Source organism: Peromyscus maniculatus, chromosome 7 (assembly GCF_049852395.1).
Source record: "Peromyscus maniculatus bairdii isolate BWxNUB_F1_BW_parent chromosome 7, HU_Pman_BW_mat_3.1, whole genome shotgun sequence".
NCBI lineage: Eukaryota > Metazoa > Chordata > Mammalia > Rodentia > Cricetidae > Peromyscus > Peromyscus maniculatus.
Window position 1 is genome coordinate 71,152,980 of NC_134858.1, and position 20,604 is coordinate 71,173,583.

The 20,604-nt window shown below is 40.8% G+C and overlaps 1 protein-coding gene across 1 annotated transcript in view; it reads right to left on the reverse strand.

The window, feature by feature from the left end:
- Unc13c (unc-13 homolog C) overlaps positions 1-20,604 on the reverse strand; it is a 447,691-nt gene that overhangs the window by 69,232 nt on the left and 357,855 nt on the right. The window contains exons 22-23 of the mRNA XM_076576687.1: positions 15,959-16,036; positions 10,353-10,430 (exon numbers count right to left, since the gene is read on the reverse strand). Of these exons, the coding sequence (XP_076432802.1) occupies positions 10,353-10,430; positions 15,959-16,036 (156 nt within the window). The remainder of the gene's footprint in view (positions 1-10,352; positions 10,431-15,958; positions 16,037-20,604) is intronic.

Consider the following 20,604-nt stretch of genomic DNA (forward strand, 5'->3'; position numbering starts at 1 on the left):
ACTTCTATAGTCTTCTTCCAATTATGCTTGGATACCAAGATATGACCAATCATGTCTCTGAAACATCTTCTCTACCTCGCTTGTCCTGACTTAGCAGTTTTTCTCATCTAATTTACAAGTTGTACCATTTTTCTGATTTTTCTCCCCATATCCTAATGGGTTATTCCTAGAGTTGATTCAATAAACTCAAGCTTGATTTAGCATTTGCTGACCCCCTCAAGCTGGTTTTCAACAAGGGCGGGCTTCCAGCAATTTCTCACAATCTTTTCTGGCTTTGGTTCTTTGTTTTAAAAAAGCTGATTCTCTCCAACTGTTCCATTTTTTTAGAGCCCATTCACTCCAGGAGGCCTAGTTCAGGCTAAGATACAACTGGGAAATCAGTGAAAATTTCATGGAGAATCTGGCATTAGGGCAATCTCCTTGTAGAATGCTGGCATCCCATGGGATATTGTGATATGCTGTCAGAAATCAGAGATGTGGTCTGTACTGTAAATAATTAATCACAAAATGCTGCATTCCCCAATATTGGGGCTCTGTTTTCAGTATTATTCTTGTTCCTTCCTGGAGAGCCCCTCCTCCCCCGAGAGCTCACATGATCACATGCAGAGGCAGACTGCCACATGTTCCTTATGCCACCCAGAAGGGCGTGGATGCTGTGTTGGAAGTGTCAGCTGCTGTGCAGAGATTCATGGCTTGAACTCTGGTCTCAGAACGTTGCAGAGCTTCTGTGGCTGTCTCCAATCCCAACTAGATAGTGAATAGAGTAGAACCCACCATCATGCTACTATAGATCAACTAATGTCTTTAGATATAGTAAGGTACTTTCTTCAGCTTTGACAGCTGGAGGGGAAAGGCTTCATCTCTTGGATTTCCTTTACAGTTTTGAGCTGGTGAACACATAGCACATTTTGGGTCTATTCCCCCTTTCCTGTGCTGTTCATCTTTGAGTTGTATCCCTATCTGTACTACACAACAGTCTTCCTCTTAGTCTGACACCTTTTCCCTCCCCTTCTACGCCACACACACTAACCCTACTACCCCTCAGCTTCATGGGTGGCTAGCAAGGTTCTAGAGCTTCTAATCACAGAGTTTTTTGAACATAGTCCAAATTTCTTTTATTCCAGGTGGGAAGCCCCGGCCTCAGTTAAAGGACCGTGCTGTTGGAGCTGCAAGGAGATCAGCAAGAAGCCCCTTAGAAACTTGTCACCTAGCTCAGTTGTCATCAGAGAGGCTTCACCTAACAACTGATGGAAGCCGATGCAGAGACCACAGCCAAACATTAGGCAGACCTCTGGGAATCTTGTGGAAAAAGGGGAAGGAGGATTATGGGAGCCAGATGGGGCCAAGGTACTACAAGAAAACCCACAGAATCAACTAACCTGGGCTCATAGGGGCTCGCAGGGACTGAACCTCCAACCAGAGAACTTGCATGGCACTGACCTAGGCCCTCTGCATGTACCTTACAGATGTGTAGCTTGGTCGTCTTGTGGGACTCCTAACAGTGGGAACAGGGTTTGTCTCTGGCTCTGTTGCCTGCTTTTGGGACCCTTTCTGTCTTAATGTAACTTGATATGCCAGGGATGGCTGATAGACATGGGGGGAGTATACTTTTCTAAAGAGGAAGGAGAAGGAATGGATAGGGTGGGGAGAGAGGAGGTTGGGGAGAGGGACTTAGAGGAGAGGAGGGAGGGGAAACTGTGACTGGGCTGGGAGAACTTGTCTGAAGAGATTTCTATCTGAAAATGCTGTTGTAAAGCACACACCTCCAAACAATGTGCCTGGACAGGGGTTAGAGCTTTCTACCTGCATCTGTAGACTAGCTGTGGGGCTGTGCAAATCCAGAATGAGTCAGGGACAGAAGAAATGGGTTGTGCTCTGTCTAGATTTTCTTCTTCACACACACAGCCCTTTGCCAGCCTCCCTTTGTTTATACCCTCTGTCTACCTCCATTAAAGCATTACAGTTGTTATTCTAAACATCAAGTGATCTGGGCAGAATGTTCCATGAATCATACACATGGGAAGTCTGAGGGCTACTCTGACAAGCAGGGGAAGAGAAGACTGATTGGGAAGAACTGAAGTTTGGAGAAAGGGAGGCGGGAGAGTAGAGGTCAGTCAATGGGTCGCTGTAATGGTAAGGTAGTAGCACTAATATGTAGCTGAAAAGCTACACTAATATATAGTGTTTTGTGACACAATTCAGAATAATATTGAAGGAAAGGATTTGACTGGACTATCCACAGTGATCAATCAATGTTCAGCACATTCAATGTGCTAAGTATTGCAACTTGATCATTAAAATTGATGCAGGCATCAAAACTCACCACTCCCTAAGTATGTCTACTTATTAGGTGTCAGTTGTCAACAAAAATTCCTGGAGAAAATCCATATTTGCACAGACTGATTAGCTGGGTAAGACTGCAGTGATGTAGAGCAGTTAGAATATTGCAGGTCCAGGGGCTAATTACCTTATCTGGGCTAGCTTTAGCCCTCAGAATAGCCAATCTTTGTCCATCTTTGTGTCAGAACTAATACTCTGTGACTAAAAGATAAAAACTTTTTGGAATCTATTAACTTAGCTGACCACTGGCTTCCACCAACCCAGAAGCTAAGAATGTCATCATCTGAGGTCTACTGAAAACCTTCCCTCATCTTTCTGTATCTGCCTGCTTCTCTGATATACCTATCCACCAATATATTTTAAACTTGCCTTGATTTGTGACTTTCTTTGTTCTGTAAAACTACCAAACTTCATGGAACTGCTTCCAGGTTGGAACGTGGAATTTGGGGTAACTTAGATCTATGTTTCTGCACCACGATCATTCAGTTTTGCTCTAGAATAAACTATCTCTTATTCCTTTTAATGCAGTGCTTCTCAACCTTCCTAATGCTGCAACCCTGTAGTACATTTCCTCATGGTGTGGTGACCCCCAATCATAAAATTATTTTCGTTGCTACTTTGTGACCATAATTTTGCTGCTGTTATGAACCATAATGTAGATATCTGATATGCAGGATATCTGATGAGACCCCTCTGAAAGGGTCATGACCCACAGGCTGAGAACCACTGCTTTAAGGTGAGAGCTGTGCTTTTAGCTGCAGAGACACAAGAAATAAACACAATAAAGATGACAAGAATCTACAAGTTTTACTGCTGGTTACATCGGTTTATGGTATGTTAGGGCAACTATGAACAATCGAAGGTGATGGAATAGTGAAGTGAATGGCTGTGGAAGACAGAACAGAACATCTGTCCTTCCTGGCGGGGGCATGTGTGGCCCTTAAGAGAGATGTTAGTTTAAAAAGAGACTTGGCAGTATGTGGGGGACCCTGCAGGCTGTCAGAGCTCTGAGGGGAGGCAAGGTTAACAAGCAGCCACTACCTAGGTTCTGCCCCTTTTCTGACAGGGGCTGCAGCAAGGAAACTCATCGTGTCTCCTTGTTACCTTACTTTGCCGAGCTCAGCTGTTAAGCCAGACTGTATGTGGGAGTCGCCCTGGACTCAATTATATTTGTTAAATCACGTCAATTCCAGGTTGCTCTTCTAGCTTATCGTTCTCTTAATTTTCTATTAAATCCAATTTGAAAACCCCAATTACAGAGATGGCTAGGAGGAGACAGAAACCAGGCAATATCTGCAAATAAAAGGCCAACATCTCCGACGTTCACCTCGCCTTGTTGCTTGTTGCTACAAAACTAAAAATAACTGGTTGCATTTTCTGACTTCAGCGGAGTGCCACCTCACCTTTGAGTTATATCTACACAGTGTGATGCTAGAAGTTTGAGTTTATTGTGGAATAAAATACAGCATTCAAACTTCCTTTTGAAGGGCATTTTCCAGTTGAGAAAGAGTTGTTGCTTTTCCCTCAGAACCCTTATCTCTTTTATTATTCTGACTTTCTGAATAAACCAACATTTTTTTTTAAAGTGGGACTCTCTCAGCACTCCTGGATCTCTTGTGCTTGGTAAGATCTATAGTGCTCTGAACCATGTGATAGATGGGTCAAGCCTGAGGGGAAGAGATGGAAAGAGATGCTTAGAGTGGTCTAGGTAGCATAGGTGCCTAGCTTCTGAATGTGTTTTTTTTTGGGCCAGTGGTTCTCACCTTTCCTAATGTTGGGAGCCTTTAATACAGTTCCCCATTTTGTGGTGATCCCCCAAACATAAGATTATTTTGTTGCTACTTCATAACTGTAACTTTGCTACCATTATGAATAGTAATATAAAGATCTGAGGTGCAGGATAACTTATGTGTGACCCGAAAGGACTCATGCACAGGTTGAGAAATACTGTTCTAGGTGCTGAAAGGCAGCCTGGCTCTTAATTACTGGCTTGTGAGTGCTTGTTCTTTGCAAACTTCTTGAGGCTGAAGACAATGAAAAATGCTTTTATTTCCTACCCCAATTCCTGCCCCCTGCAGGTACAATAACTCCAAGGAGGCACAATGGATAATTAAACCTTTTAATTTATGAAGTTTTGAAATTGCTTTGGGAGACAATTTTAGAACTGAAAGTTATAATTAATTGAATTGTCTGTTTTATTATTGAACTGCCTAATATATGCTTTGTAATTCAATTTATTCAACAATTTATTTTATAGCTATTGAAAAGTGATAAAAACAGCATATCGATCCTCATTAATTTATTACTGAGTGACATTTCTATTTATAGTCAGGGAAAATATATTATATAACATAATATATTCTGCACAGACAAACACAAAATTCTTGGAAAGACAAAATCAATCATATTACCTGGAGGTCTGAATATATAGCTTAGCATCTTTAAAATTATAAATTAAAAAAATATAAATACTACTTTTAAGTAAAACAATGCATAAAATAAAAGTCTATGTAATGTTTTTAAAAAATGCTGTAGTTTTGTATATGACTTCAAAATAGTTACCAATATTTTAGAGCTATTATTTTAAATACAAGCATTTGGCTATACTATTGTGTATTGTCACAAATTCCATCCAAATACCTTGAATCAAGATTCAATGAAAAGAAAGTTGGCTGGTGAGGGTGATGCAGAGATAAGACAAAAGTGTTCTGAGCTGTTATTTTTTTCTGTCCTTAAAAAAAAAACTTTATGTGTTTGTGTGCATGGATGTGTGCTCACCATGTATGTGCCTGGTGCCCAGTGCCTGGGGATGCCAGAAGAGTGTTAGATCCCTTGGAACTAGAGTTACGGGCAGTTGTGAGCCACCATGTAGGTGCTGGGAACTGAAGCTGGATCCTCAGGAAGAGCAGTAGGTATTCAAACTGTGAATCCATCTCTTCAGCCCCTGAGCTGGTTTTAATCACCGGGTTTCTATTTTGCCAACCCCTTGAGTAGCAGTGCTCAGAGTCCCAAGGCCAGTGGTCTCAGCATTACCACCCAGGGATTTGGTGATCACACAGTCCTGCCTGTGTGGCCTCCTCAACCAAATCCTCTGGGGCTGGAGTTCTGCAGTGTGTTTCCACAATCTAAGCAGCCGGAAGCTAGGGTGCATGCTGACACTCATTGACTACTGATATGGAGGGAGGCCTCTTGTCTTTAAGCAGTGAGCCTTACTCCGGGTTCCCCGCTTTCCTATCAGGTCTGAAACTGCTCAGAGAACTCACTGAGTCTGTGTGGTTAGTAGGTTTGGAGAAGAACTTCAGTGAATTGTACTCCACACATTGGAGCCGTCAAGTGCTAACTCAGCATTACAAGCTCAGAATAATATGGACATACATGATTGAAACACAAGAATGAAGTTGCTCACCAAAAGAGACATGGCATATGCTGCAGATTTCTTGGCTCTCTGTTCTGCATGGACTAACACAAAACTTACAGTAAAGTCCCCACCATGACCAGAGTCAGAAAACTCAGCTATATTTGAGACATGGCAATAAAAATCACATTACCATGGCACTAACTGGGTCTGTTTTATGGTAAGCAGAATGGAAATACAGCTTAATAAAAACTTCCTTTTCAGTAAATTTCTCAGTACGAAATAACTTCTAGAGCAACAGTTCTCAACCTGTGGGTCATGAACTCCTTGTGGGGGTGTGGGAGTGTGTGGGGTGTCACATATCAGATATCCTGCATATCAGATAATTATGATTCATAACAGTGCCAAAATTACAGTTATGAAGTAGCAACGAAAATAACTTTATGGTTGGGGGTCACCACAACATGAGGAACTGTATTAAAGGATCATGCATTAGGAACGTTGAGAATCACTGTTCTAGAGTTTGGAGTACTATCAATTAAGTCAACGAATAATCCCAGGTGCCACCATTTCAAATGGTTCCACCACAATGCAGACAGCGTCTCCTCATACGGCACAGTCAGAACTCTCCTAAATCAACTTATGTAACTTTTGTGGAGTATCCAAACCAATATATTATGACTTCCTGTAAAGAAATGAAATGTTGGGTAATTTAATTATCTTTCTCATATACTTATGCAAATTAGATTGCAGATCAAAGGAACATTTGTAAGTCACTTCCAAGGGCTATAACAATATGTTCATGTTAGGAAATTAACATGAAGGAATTTGCAATAGACACACATGGAGTTATACTCAAGAAACAAACTAGTATAATGTTTCCGTTTTGAGTTATTCCATCTATTACAGAATAACTAGACAATAATTCACCAGTGAATGGCATTCACATGATGTTTTTACTATTATTGTGGTATACAGGGGCACCAGATGACACAGGATAGTGATGGTGGGGTAAATAAATGGTTGACGTCATCCCAAGTCAGATTATATAGGTTGTCTATTTTATATATTTCAATACAGTGGTCCCTAAGGCTGATTGACAACGTTTCCACCAATAAACAGCACAAAACTCAAACCCAAGTGTGAACTCCTCTTGTGTCCAGGTTGTCCTGTGAGGGAGAACCACCTTGGCAGTGCTCAGGTCAAAGCGACATCATGCAGACACATCTGCAAGCAGCCAGCTGTGGACAGTGCTCGAGGCAAGCAGCCTGTGGGGGAAAGCCTGACTAACAAACACATGGCATTTGAGACAACTCCAAGCAAACGCACAAGCAATCATCTGCTTTGTAGAGAGAAGTGCACACCCCAGCATAGAGGGGGTAAACATAACTCCTGAGAGAGGAGAAACTGGGTCTGGCATGGAGAATGTCACTGGTATCAGTTAAGATCCCCTATACAGCTGCACCGGGAGAAGAAACTGGCCACTGAGATTAGTCCGCATGGAAGAACTTATTTATGATTTGAAAAATGACATACGTGTGTATATGTGTTGCCTGTGTATGATGTATATGCACTTGTGTGTGTGTTTGTTGATACATGTGGTGGCCAGGCAATGATAGTGGGTGTCCTACTCTGTTCCTCTCTGCCTTATTCCCTTGAGACAGGGTCTCTCACCAAACCTGGAGCCTGGCTGATGGCCAGTAAGTCCCAGAGATGCTCCTGTCTCTGCCCCCTACAGCACTGATGTTACAGGTGTGTATTTGTGAATGTGACCATGCCTGGCTTTTTGCATGGATTCTGGGGGATTGAATTCAGGTCTTCATGCTTGCATGGCCAATCATCTTACCCACTGAGTATATTTTTAGCCTCAAATGGTCAAACTTTCAAAGGATGATGAATATTCCTGTGTCAAGTACTGTATATACATCGTATAGCAAAAGGTGACTCCTAGCCATACTCTATGACAACTTTTTCTTTTTCCTTTGGATATTTTTTGGGGTGGGGCAGGGACTCACATACCCAAAGCTGGCCTTGACCTCACTGCATAGCCAAGGACAACTGCTAACTGTTCATCCTCCTGCTTACATTTCTCTGGTTCTGGGATTATAGCCATACACCTCCATGCCAAGTTTCAATCAAATGCTTTTTTTTTTTTATTTCTGTAAAAGCCTCAAGTGAAGGAACTTGTTTAAATGATTGTCACTCACAGATGACCATCTTGGAAGGAATCTGCAGATCATCTCATAACCTGGGTCATGAAGGAAGCCGAGCATAGCAACCTACAACTCTAACATAGTTGTATATTAATTAAGCACAACCGTCCTGGAATCTGGGTGTTACACTCGGCCTTGGCTTGCGTCTTGTTTTCTGCTTGGCCTTCACAAACCCCTATTCCAGTTCTGACTGGACCAGCTTAAAGCTTTTTCTTGGCAACAGAAGCCAGATTAAAAGGGAAGGGAGAGGGGGAAATTCTACGTGGAAAGAGGTACAGGAGGACACTGAATATAGGAAAGGGGGGTGGAAAATGTTTCAAGTCAGGCAATGAAAGCCACCGAAGCCACTGTGATCATCCCATAGACTGGAGAGTTACAGACCAGGCCTTTGTTTTATCTCACGGACTCCATTGCGTTTTCTTTGTATGTTATGTACGAGTCACTCGATCAATAGGCATGCATAGCTTGCATTATAAAGGAAGAATTTATATATAAATCCAGTTTATAATGGGAACCTGTGCCTTTCAAACTGGTAGTTGCACCACAAGAAAGAATGTACTTTTGACTGGTAAACAAAGTCTCCTTGGTAGGTGCTTAGGTGGCAGGTGGCTCAGTCAATGTAGCTTCCTTTAACCACAGACCTCATGTGTCTTCAGCCTGTCAGTTCTGATTTGTCCCGTTAATACTCAGTCCAGCAAATGCGATCTACCTTAGAGCTCAAACACAGAAAAGCAGAGAAAGATTTGGAGAAGAGAGGGGAGTTTCTAGAAATAGGTCATTTAGAATATAATTTCATTCTTAAATGATTCTTGATGTTTAATTTTCACTCAATTTTTGATATTAGATTCCCCATAAGAAATGAGTGATTCCTTCACTACTTCCAAAAGTATTAAATAGACTTAAATGGCTGAATATGCAGCATCAGGAAAATTAGAAACGGAATCTCTTGTGATGGTCCCCAACTGCCATGTTCATCGATTTCAACAGAAGAATCAAAAAAATGAGTTGATGCCCTCAAACCCCGGGGCAGGCATTCACACACTGCAGGGATTAAGGTCTTATTTGACACAAGCTGAACTGAGACTACCAGGGAAGCACACCTCAGAAGAAAACTCATTAAAAAAAAGTTTTGTAGTATCACATGTGTCTTCAAGCATGTCTCATTTATAAGAGACTGGATACCAGCTTCATTTTGAAAAGATTAAAAAAACATACATGGCGTGGGGGACAGCTGAATTTCTCCTTAGGTTTAAAGATTTATCTCATGTGAAGAAGGCTGATATTAAAAGAGCATTCTCCAACCTCAGACATTTAGAAACAAAAGGGAAATTTGCTTTGATTTTGAACCTAGCTTTCTGCGTGGGCCCATAGCTTCCTATATAGAAAGGCTGATGTAAGGGAATTAGAAACAGTGTGGATACAGATCCATTGAGTCTGCTTTCTTTTTAAAAAAATATTTACTTTATGTGTATGAATGTTTGCCTGCACGCATTTATGTGCCATGTGTATGCAGTGCCTGAGAAGGCCAGAAGAGGGCATCAGACATCCTGGAACTAGAGCTGATTATGTAGGTGTTGGGGACCAAACCTAAGTCCTCTGGAAGAATAGCCGGTTCCTTTAACTGCTGGGCCATGTCTCCAGCCCCAAGGGTTGTTTGTTTTATTCTTGTTGCTGTTGGTGGTGGGCAGGATGAGATGGGGAAGACGAGATGCTCTGTGACTCTTGCCTTCAACACCTTCCCCATTCCTCAATCCCCAGATGCTCATATTAATGTGTAAGACAAGGCAAGACCTTAGCAAGCAGGGAGAGGCAGATGCAAGCTAATGTATTGTTCTCTGCCTGATCCCAACAAGCAAATGAGAGCGCACTGGGCCGCGTGATGATTATCAGGATGAAGGGTGAGAACAGCAGCCAGGGGAAGCAGTAACACTAGCCATCACAAACCTCATAGGAGAATCTCTCCCCTTCCTTCTTCTGCTCGGGGAAGTGCAAGGCAAAGATGTTGGACAGAGACACGACACATTACAGACACGACACATAGCACATTTGACCCAGCTTTCACGATGTGAAAAACTATGCACCAATAAAGCCAAAACCGCCATTGCTACAACATGGATTCTACAATGAGCGTCAACTTCAAGATGATAGTATACAATAATATAAAGTGTAATCTTCATCGTACTACTGATCATGAGCATATATGCACACATTTTAACTGTATAACAGGATGATTGGCTCTCTCCCTGCTCCCGAGCATACCTCCCTTTTACTAAAATATTGTCATAGTGATTGCCGTAACTGTCAATGGCATTTTAGAGATGAAAAATGCTAACTGAAATTGGTAAACCATTTCAAAAAGTAAGACACTTTCCATGGCAAAGCAAAAGGCTACTAATTTCCACTCAAGAGGCATTTGGTAAACATAGGAGTGGACACACACTCACCTCTTTCCCGCCCATGGATTCGAACATTTTCTCCAGCTGGACTCGAAGTTGTTGGATGTTGTTCATCAGGATGCAGGGCTTACGGAAAGAGAATGAGAGGTGAGCATGAGCATCCTTTCCATGTTACTGCTGCAGTGAGTTTAAGTCACACAGTGTATAGCTGTCACCTGTGGCCTATTATACACATCACATGTAACAATTCTGCTACTTTGTATATGTGCTGCGGAAGCGAGCACACACAATTGTGCTACTTTGAATGATGGCTTTTTTTTTTTTTTGGTTTTTCAAGACAGGGTTTCTCTGTGTAGCTTTGCGCCTTTCCTGGGACTCACTTGGTAGCCCAGGCTGGCCTCGAACTCACAGAGATCCGCCTGGCTCTGCCTCCCGAGTGATGGGATTAAAGGCATGCGCCCGGCGAATGATGGCTTTTAATGGGTGAGAATGGAAGGGAACTGGATGGCCATTAGGGGGAATACAGTTTAACAGTGAACTCATGCAGTTGTTCCCAGAGACTGACTGGCTAGCAACACTCTTTCTTCATTATGTTGTGGTATTCTGGACATAGGAATTAGCCATGTTTATTTGTTATCACTTTTTTGAGACAATGTTTCATGTATTATTTTCTTGAGACAATGTTTCATGCATTCCAGACTGGCCTCAGACTTCCTAGATGGCTGATGATCACCTTGACCTTCTGATTCTCCTGCCTCACTTCCAGAGTGCCAGGATGGCATTCTTGCACTACCAGGCCTGGTTTCTGTTGTGCTGGGGATTGAACCTAGAACTTCATACATGCTTTGTAAGTGCTCTTCCAACCAAGCTATATCCCCTAACTTACCATATTCTATTTTGTAAAATTTTTAGTTTTGAGAAATCAATTAATTTCAATTCTCTGGTAATTTTGCTGTTTTAAAACCAAAAGAGCACCTGCATTTCTTTTTTAAATCTAAGAAAAGTTACAAAAATTAAAAAAAAAAACTTTTAATGGAGTCTCTAGTTATCAATAAAACCCAGAAGCTATTGACTGAAGTCCCTTCATTATCTTGCTCCTGATCACGTGTGTTCCCCTTCTCATTTTCCCCTTTGCTTATTTGGGCCTGTTTCCATCATTTAGGTTAGAATTTTCTTTCCTAGGTGTCGACTTGTCTATCATCTACTTTGCATTTGTTTTATAAGACTTTCTATTTAGTCATTCTTTACTGTCTTTACGAGCTAAATGTAAGCACAGTGCATGCCGCTGTGGCTTCCGGTGAAGTGTGCCCTGAGCTTGCATGGAATGTGTACTTAAGCATTTGAGTTGTTTCTAGAGAGGTAGGAAAGGGCAATGGAATATAAAACTCTGTGACAAGACTTGATGTCAATTTGGAATTAATTTATAATCAGAAAATAGATTTTGGCATGGCTGCAAAATCATTGGGTAGTTGCTACACATTGATTCCAAAGAGTCAGTGGCTGAGAGCTGGAGATGACAGGCCAGAAATGGATGCATCTTCCAAGTGGCTGGCAAGTAAGCCAGTAATGAATCAGAAGGTCAGACAAAGGACTCATGGGACATCAAAGAGGCGTTAGCTCTCATCAGTGGAAAGATTTTATTATTACCTTAACCACATCACAGACTTCTGAGAGACTTTGTACTTGACTCTTAAAGTGACCACAATCTAAGTTTGATTTATGCAAACAATTTTCAACTTTTATTCTGTTCCCTGGATTCTGGCCACTTGAATATTATATTTTTTAAACACAGATAACTGAGATTTATATTCCAGAGTTTCCAGTTGCTGAGCTGGATGCTCTGGACACAGTTTTGAGGCCCCTGTTCCCCAAGTCACAATCAGCACTCCTTGATGCAGACATATTCCATTCTATAGATGTATTACAATTTTCAGTTTTACAAGATGATTCAAACTTTTGTGATTCCACAAATGGAACCCACATACATTTGCATCTAGAAAATATGGCAGAAAGGCAGGTATAAGGGATGTGTCTTGGATTTGAGAAAGCCTACCAGACAGAAAGTCAAGGTCAAAGTATGACCTTGGCATCTTATGAGAAGTAGACGACTGCCTGGCAGACGGCTTCCACACCTGCTTCCCCTGGGCCCAAGTTAGAAGGGCTCTGTGATCTTTTTGATGTCAACATTTAAGCCAATTTTTCTCAGCACAGAGCACAGGACGAGAGTAACAATTCTTGATATAAAAGCTATACACCAACTCAAATATGATCATTTCTGATTTCAAAGAAGCCAGGAAGAGTAAAATGGACATAGAGAGCTGGACTCACTTGGCATAATGGCTACTCACCCCATATAAAGAGTGTGGAGAAACAAGAGATGGAGTTGAGTTTTCTAGATAAGCATAGAGTTGAGTTTTCTAGGTAAACATAAAGCTTTCCTCTTTTACTAACCTTTTCTTGACTCTGAAAAGCTCCAAATTCACTGTTGTTACACTGACTTATCAAATCATTAATAAGGACTAGGTTATTGCTCAATTACACCTCAAATCTAAGCATAAAACAGCCTGATTCTAACAATTCTGTAGTCAAAGAGTAAGAATAAATAAACAGGTATATAAATAAATCCATCCAGGCAGGTCACATGCCTAGAATCCCAGAACTGGGGAGGCTGAGGCAGGAGGATTCAAAGTTCAAAGCCAGCATGGGCTATGTAACAAGACACTGTCTTAAAAAAATTGGGGGAAAGAAGAGAAATACCTAGTAAAAGGAACATTGTCTGAATCTGATTCTATTGCTTACTGAAGAGTTTATAAACATGAAAGAATAGGTTTGGATATAGCTGTAACTCTGTATGTGCACATTTTGATTTTACTTATAAACATATTGTATACATTTTAAGTTATCTTGAGAACAGGTGTAAACCTCAAATATGATGAAGAAAGTTTTACTCAAACTAGGGACATTCCTATATGACTAAAGTGCTTGAGTTAAAAAAGAGGCAATCTCTAAAATCAATCTTGCTTTAGAAAAGGGTGCTCTGGCATTGGTCGGAATGGGAACAAAAGGCATGCAAGTGGTTTTGAGCCACTTTAATTTAAATTGCCACAGTAAGATGGGACCTGACAGTGTATAACAGTGATATTAGCACTCAGGACATGAAGGCAGATGGATCAGAAGTTCAAGTGTAGTATTTGGCAAGTTCAAGGTCAGCCTGGGCTACATAGGACCTGTCTCAAAAACAATAATAAAATAGTATGTCATGCTAGAAAAAAAATATTCTCAAGTGGACATTTTGTTTAACTGTGGGCTTTAATTCTGACCCCTGACACATCAAATGTGATGCTCATGTCTTTTTGAAAAATGTCTTTTATTGACTTAGCACATGCGCGTGTGTGTGCACACGTGCGTGCATGCGTGCGCGCACACACACACACACACACACACACACGAATCATGGTGCTCATATAGAAATTAGAAGACAACTCTAGAAGCCAGTTCTTTCCTTCTACCATTGCTTCTATGACAGAATTCATGTCATCAGGGTTTTATGGAAAGTGACTTTACCCGCTGAGCCATCTTGCACACCCTCATTGTTACACCCGAACAATGTCCGTCTTTAAATGTTTCCCACTACATTTGCACATGACTGAAAACCATATGATGACCATATGATAACTTTCAATGTTTTTGAGACAGGGTCTCACTGTATATCTCTGGTTGTCATGGAACTCACTCCATAGACCAGGCTGGTCTCGAACACACAGAGATCCACCTGCCTTCCTCTGCCTCCCTAGTGCTGGGATTAAAGGCATGGGCCACTATGCCCATCTTACGGTTTTGATCCTTATGGGAAATTGGTAGTGTGTGTTTGTAATCACTAGAGGCAAAGCCATGTATTCATTCCATGTATTCATTCAAGACACCTTGATGAAATTACAGTGATTTTAAAATTCAACAATAGAATTCAAAGGTAGTGGAGAGTGCTGACTAGGATGAAGAACAGATGCTGAGCTATGGCATTTACACAGGTTTTTAATTAACTATAAAATTTCATTGGAGGGGGGTGCTGGAGAGATGGTTCAGCGGTTAAGAACACATACTGCTCTTGCAAAAGACCCGAGTTCAGTTCTCACCACCCACATTTGGTGGCTTACAACTCCCTGTGACTTCAGCTTCAGGGGGATCCGATACCCTTTTGTGATCTCCATAGGCACTGCATTCACATGTATAAACACACACAGACACACACACACACACGCACGCACGCACACACGCACACACGCACGCACACACACACATATATACACACACACTGAAAAAAGTTGATTTTAAAAAATACAACTCCTATTTGAAAAATATAAAACAATACAATAAATATTGACTTATAGTTATCTGAGGGCTTTTCCTAGGATTCAGAATCTAGAATGTTAGCAATGTGAAGTGAAAGGCTGCCCAGCCTTTAAGGGGCTGACACAAATCAGTCATTTTACAGCCAGCTTTCCAAAGACCTGTCTTTCCATCTTAATAGAAATGGAGTATTTGCTGAAATTACAGGACACTCTTCTGATTTGCAGAATAACACTGAAGGCGTGCATCATCTTTTAACCTTTAAATGAAAATATATGCTTACAATACAAGAAAATATATGCTTACAATACAAGTAAATATTCTGCCTGTTAGAGGGCTGGCAGGAAATCAAAGGTGGCTGGAAATCAGTGCTGAGATTGTCTGAAAGTTGTAATCAAATTTCTGGGCCACATATTAACGGAAGGGAGAGAGGCGTCTAGTAGAATCTTCTAGAACCACCAGGGCTGACTTGTCTTCATGAGCTGTCAGCTGGAGGTGAGTGGGGTTGCTGCCGCCCAGCTCATGATTCTCTTTCAATCTTGCAGACTAGTGTGGACTGCTTTTCATTTTTGTTTCTATTTTTGGAAGGGGGAGGGATAGCTTGCTCTTAAAAACTCTGTGTGTGTGTTTTAGTATTACCCTTTTTAAAAATTCCCTCAATGTTGGCCACACATCATTTCTCTGAATACTAAGGACAGAAAGAAATAAGAACACTTTCCCTTTACATCAGCTCACTCTCATTATATTCCAAACAGCTTCAGTTCATCTTGACTTCCTTTATGCCTTTTGCTGAGTAAGTTGCAATACTGCTTTAGATTTTATAAGTGTTTCCTGGATCATCACAAAGCAGGGAGATATGGATAATTCATAGGAGGAAGCATCATTGCCCTGTATATTTATTCCCCTTCTCAATTGATTTGAAAACCAAAAGACTAAATTATACTTGTTTTAGGGTTGGTAAAAAAGCAACAGTGATTGATATGATACTCTAGTTATGATTGATACTCTAGTTATGAACTCCCTTGTTCTCAGCTCCAATGCTTTATGAGTTTGTGTATCTTCAATGGTTTATCATCTCATTTCTTATAACATAGAAAAGCATAATTCTGCAAGTACTGGCCTTCCATCTAATCTTGCATGGAAACCTGCTCAGGATGGCTGGAAAGGTTTTCTGGCAGTGCCCTGTGATGTCTAGCTCTCGTCATCCCTTTTGGAAACAGACACTGATGATCTCTCTTCCTTAGTGGATGTTAGAAAACACAAGTCTCGCCTTGGGGGCATTCACGAGCAGGGTTGGTTCTACTTACCACAGTCTCCTTATCACAGTACGAGCTGAAATCACTGGATACAATGGCAGCATACTGGACCAGAACCTTATTGATGGTCTGAGAAAGAGAATATGTAACACACTTCAGTAAACTGAGTTAAGTTTGCCATCTCACAGAAACAATATCTAGGCTAAAGAGAACCAGAGGTTGGCTCAATCCGTACCTATGTCCAAAGAGAAATCACAAATCATTGCATGTGTATGAGTTTGTCAGAGTTTTGAATGGCATTTCAAATATACCACACAGATCCAGTCTATCAGAACATAACCCACTCTATCCTATAGTTATTTTCTAAGGTTGCTCAGAAGATACACAGGCTGTCATGTGGCAATCTCTTCCCAGCTTAGGGACTTAATGACTCATGATATCGAACGCTTCCCCATCTATCTCACTGGAGACAGCCAGCTTGGCGTTCTCTCTGAGGGTTTCTGGCTTCTAACTCCTCTTTGTCATCTCATGTCTATCACATTAAAGTTATTTGCAGCGGCCATTTTCTCAGCTTTCTCCTTAATGCCTCATTTATGAGAGAGGTTAGACATTCTTGTAACACCACTCAGCAGTGATTCCCTTCAGCAATAAGAAATTACACTGTATACTATCACACACTACTATCAAAGTGTGGACACTCAGCTTTTGCCATTATATTCTCTCCTTCTCTGTAAGCTGCCTGCTTACTATTATTCAGCAATGCATTATTTATTGACTGTTATTTAGTAGCACATCATTTGCCAAAAATGTGTCTACTCACTTCTCTTTTGTACTCAAATCTGACATTTTCTTCCTTTCTCTAAAACTACTTGTGAGCCTCTGAATGACCTTTGCATCTATTAATTACAGAGAAGAGAGAAAAATGAACCAACTCTGTTAATTAAATGTATTATAATTGTGTGAAGACATACTGAGGAGTTTGCATTCTTCAGCTTTTATATTCAGATAGAAGTAGCTTGTCAACTGTGGATATCATCTTCTTAAAAAAAGATAAAGCAACAGTAATGATTAAAATACCTCATTTATTTGTAGAATAGTCAAAGACTAAAACTATCTCCTTTTAAAATATATTTCTTTGGGTTGACGTCTCAGAAGGTATAAACATGCATTTGTCTACAGGACCCAAGTTCCATTCTGAGCACCCACATCAGGCTACTCCCAAACATCTGTAACTCTAGTTCTCAGGGATCCGTCCCCCTCCTCCTGTTAGCACATCTGCAAGCACACTCAGATACACACACACACACACACACACACACACACACACACACACACACACACACACACACACATGCTCTTTTCCCAGTGGCTCACAATTCACTGGGAGAGATATTACCAAGAGTTAAGCTAAGGGAGGAATATTTAGCCCACAGACAGAATCCACCAAATTTGACTATAGACTTGTTTTATTGACTTTTAAGTTCACAATAAGCAGCTAGAATTAGGGATAATGTGTTGACAGGAGATTGATGCGTTACAGAAGTACATGGTACTGAGATAATGAGAGTCAGTTTAAATAGAAATTTGGCCTCAAAAAACAGAAGATCTCATTAAGCAGTAGATCAATAAATCCACAGAAACAGAAGGCTGATTAGACAGAAGTATCTTCCAAGTGAAGCTGTTCATATTTCCCTTTAGATGCCACGCTGAGCAACTGTGGGATTTCCAGAGAGTGTTTGCTCATCTGTGCTTGTGAGCCCAGCTCTCCATGCACAGTTTCTTACTGACAGTGCAAACTGTGGCAATTATCTTACCCTGTCACCCAAACTCGTACGCACAAGCCATAGTCCTCATGTTCTAGTTTGCTGTGTCTCAGACCTAACATGCTGGGGGTGAGATGTGGATGGAAAAATACCCTTCACAGCTCAGTGTCATTTAGAAATTCAGATGTCTGCTCAGTGACTTGTTAAATGGCCTGCTTAACTTGTTTTCCTGGAGAAGAAAGGCATGGCCATCTATAATTGTTTTCAGTGAATCCCCCATGGTGTGCTACTTTGATCTACTTCAGAGGAAAACACTACCCCTTGTCTCCTTGGTTGGAGAAAACTGGTCCTGACTCTCACACTCACTAGCCTACTGATGGTAACAGTTAAAACACAGGATGGGCTATGAGTGAGGAAAAGCAAGGGTCGTATTGGGTGTGGCTAGAGACCATCTACCTATGGAGCTGTAGAGTACTGCTGTAACAGTCCTGAGGATTCTGGACTCCTGCACCAATAAATTTGAGTAAAAATCTTCAATGCACATTTGAGGGACAACTTCAATTTTATTCTAATTTATTCACTAAAGTAAACCAAATCTGGTCATTATTTCTTTACTCCAAATTAGCGGCTGCTTAGGGCATGCTTTCTAAGTCATTGCTTCTGCAAGTGTGGCTCTGGGAACTGTCATCAGCATTGCTTGCAAATGGGGAGATGCAAATTCTCAGATCCTGCCTCAGATCTGTGCAGTCAGCACCCCTGGAGCCCTCTCCAGCAGCCTCTATCTTGAACAAACCACCTTTGGCTCCGTAAGTTGCATGCCAAAACTTCAGGATCATGGTCTTAAGGAACTGGTGGCAGGGTAGAGGTCACTATTCAGAGAGAAGCTGCTTGGGAAAGGAGTCCTTAGCAAGGCTCTCATGGGGGTTCCTAGGTGTGGTTTTACCTTTAAAGCATGCTGGGCTGTAGAATCAGTTCTCTGTCTATTTTAATACATTCTGCATGTGATAAATCTCCCATTGATTCTGCCACAGATGCCTAGGCTTTGCCTTAAGAGTAGAAACAGTAGCTGACATTCTGTTCTCCAACTGAACAATGAATGTCAGATTGCACTGGGGTGAGGAGGAAGGCTGACCAATGATTGGAGGTATCACTCCATGCCACTGGGGGCTTCATCTCTGTCACCACATCCTTTCATCCTATGCCATCATCAGAAAATGTGGGAGGTCAGTAGTCTGTGCCTCGTGGGGTTTTAGGGAGATAGGTGAGGCACCATGAATAAAATGATTAGCATACCATTATTCTTGATGAACTGTCATTATTATTATTATTTTTTAAGTTAGGATTAGGTTTCAGAACACAAGGGAGACCAATATGCATGTCTCATATTCCATTAACTCCAGCATCTGTCAGAAACCTCGATGTTTACCAAGGACCAAAGAGGATGTGTTGTTTTTAAGTAGTTTTAGAGATTATTATTTCATATGTCTTTAAATAATTTTTTAAAATTTATTTTAACATAACATAAATCTTATGTTTATGAGTGTATGCCTCCATGTATGTATGTACATGTATGTGCAGTGCCCACAGAAGCCAAAAGAAAGTATCAGATTCATTGGAACTGGGTTATAGGAGGTTGTGAGCCACCACATGGCTACTGGGACTTGAATCTGGGTCCTCTGCAAGGTCAGCCAGTGATCTTAGCCACTGAGCCATGGCTCCGACCCCCATATTTCTTTATAGGATTTAACCACTTGCACTTGTCCAGAGCAGCAGGACAGTCACATCAATATCCAGTTCTGTATCAAGTTTCCAAACCATTACAGACTGCATGTCTCTGTGTCAATTTCCTGAAATGTGCATATTTTTTTGGTACCTGTATAGCTGAGTGCACACTTTAGTAATGATAATCACTCTCATGAAGCTAATTTTAAATGTCTGTGGATATCATTAGCATCTCTTATCAGAAACAGGTATTTTAAAACATTGTGCGATTTCCGATTTCCATATAGTTTGATGCAAGGGGCCAAGAAGTGCAGGATCTTTAAGACTAAAGGCCACACCTTATGTTAAAATGAAACAAAACAAAACTCAGATAGTCTGTTGTTACTGCAAGATATGAATTATACTGGCTATCAACTCTCACTCTTTATTAACTCTTTTACTTAAGGTAGAAATTGTAGATTAATAGATTAAGAGGCTGATATTGGTAATGGATTTGAATGAGTTTTTCTTTTATCATCATGTAATTAACTGTTTCAGCCTTTTATTTCTTTTTATTTCTCTGTAAGTCCCTGTGAGAGTTACAAAGAGTTAAAAGGTTTCCAAATAATTGTCAGAAAATAGAATTTCTCTTTTTCAATGCCAATTACTAATTGCTACATTTCCAGGCAATGGTTTTCACTCTTGTTGCATTATTTACCTATAAGAACTGGGCATCATTAGGATGTCTAATTATCAAGGGATTAAAAAATGCTTTATTTAATTGAAATTTTTGTGGTGCCCACAAAATCTTACAGTTCCTCTATGACACGTATAGGATGCTAGTACTTTTCATCTTGCTTAGACAATGAGCTTTCCTATGGACCTTCTTTTAAAACCTCTTTTGTGACTGTCCACCTGAGTCTCACATTGGGCCACTTTGAGAAGTGCAGCAAGATCAGAGCTGCTGGGGGTGAAGTGGGACTGGGGTCCCAGCTCTTCAGTTTTCTATGGTCTTTCTTCCCCAAAAAATTGTTTCAGACATTGTCTTCCTAGTGATCACATTATGCTCCTTTTGAGGGGCAACTATCTAATATTTAGCTATTAGTTAAGAAAGGGCTTTGAGAATTTTAGGGAAAATTCTATAGATTCTACCATATTAAGAAATTATAATCACCAGGAAAATCCTCTCTAGGAATGACCCAAATAAATCACTCTCAGCTAGTATCTTAATAA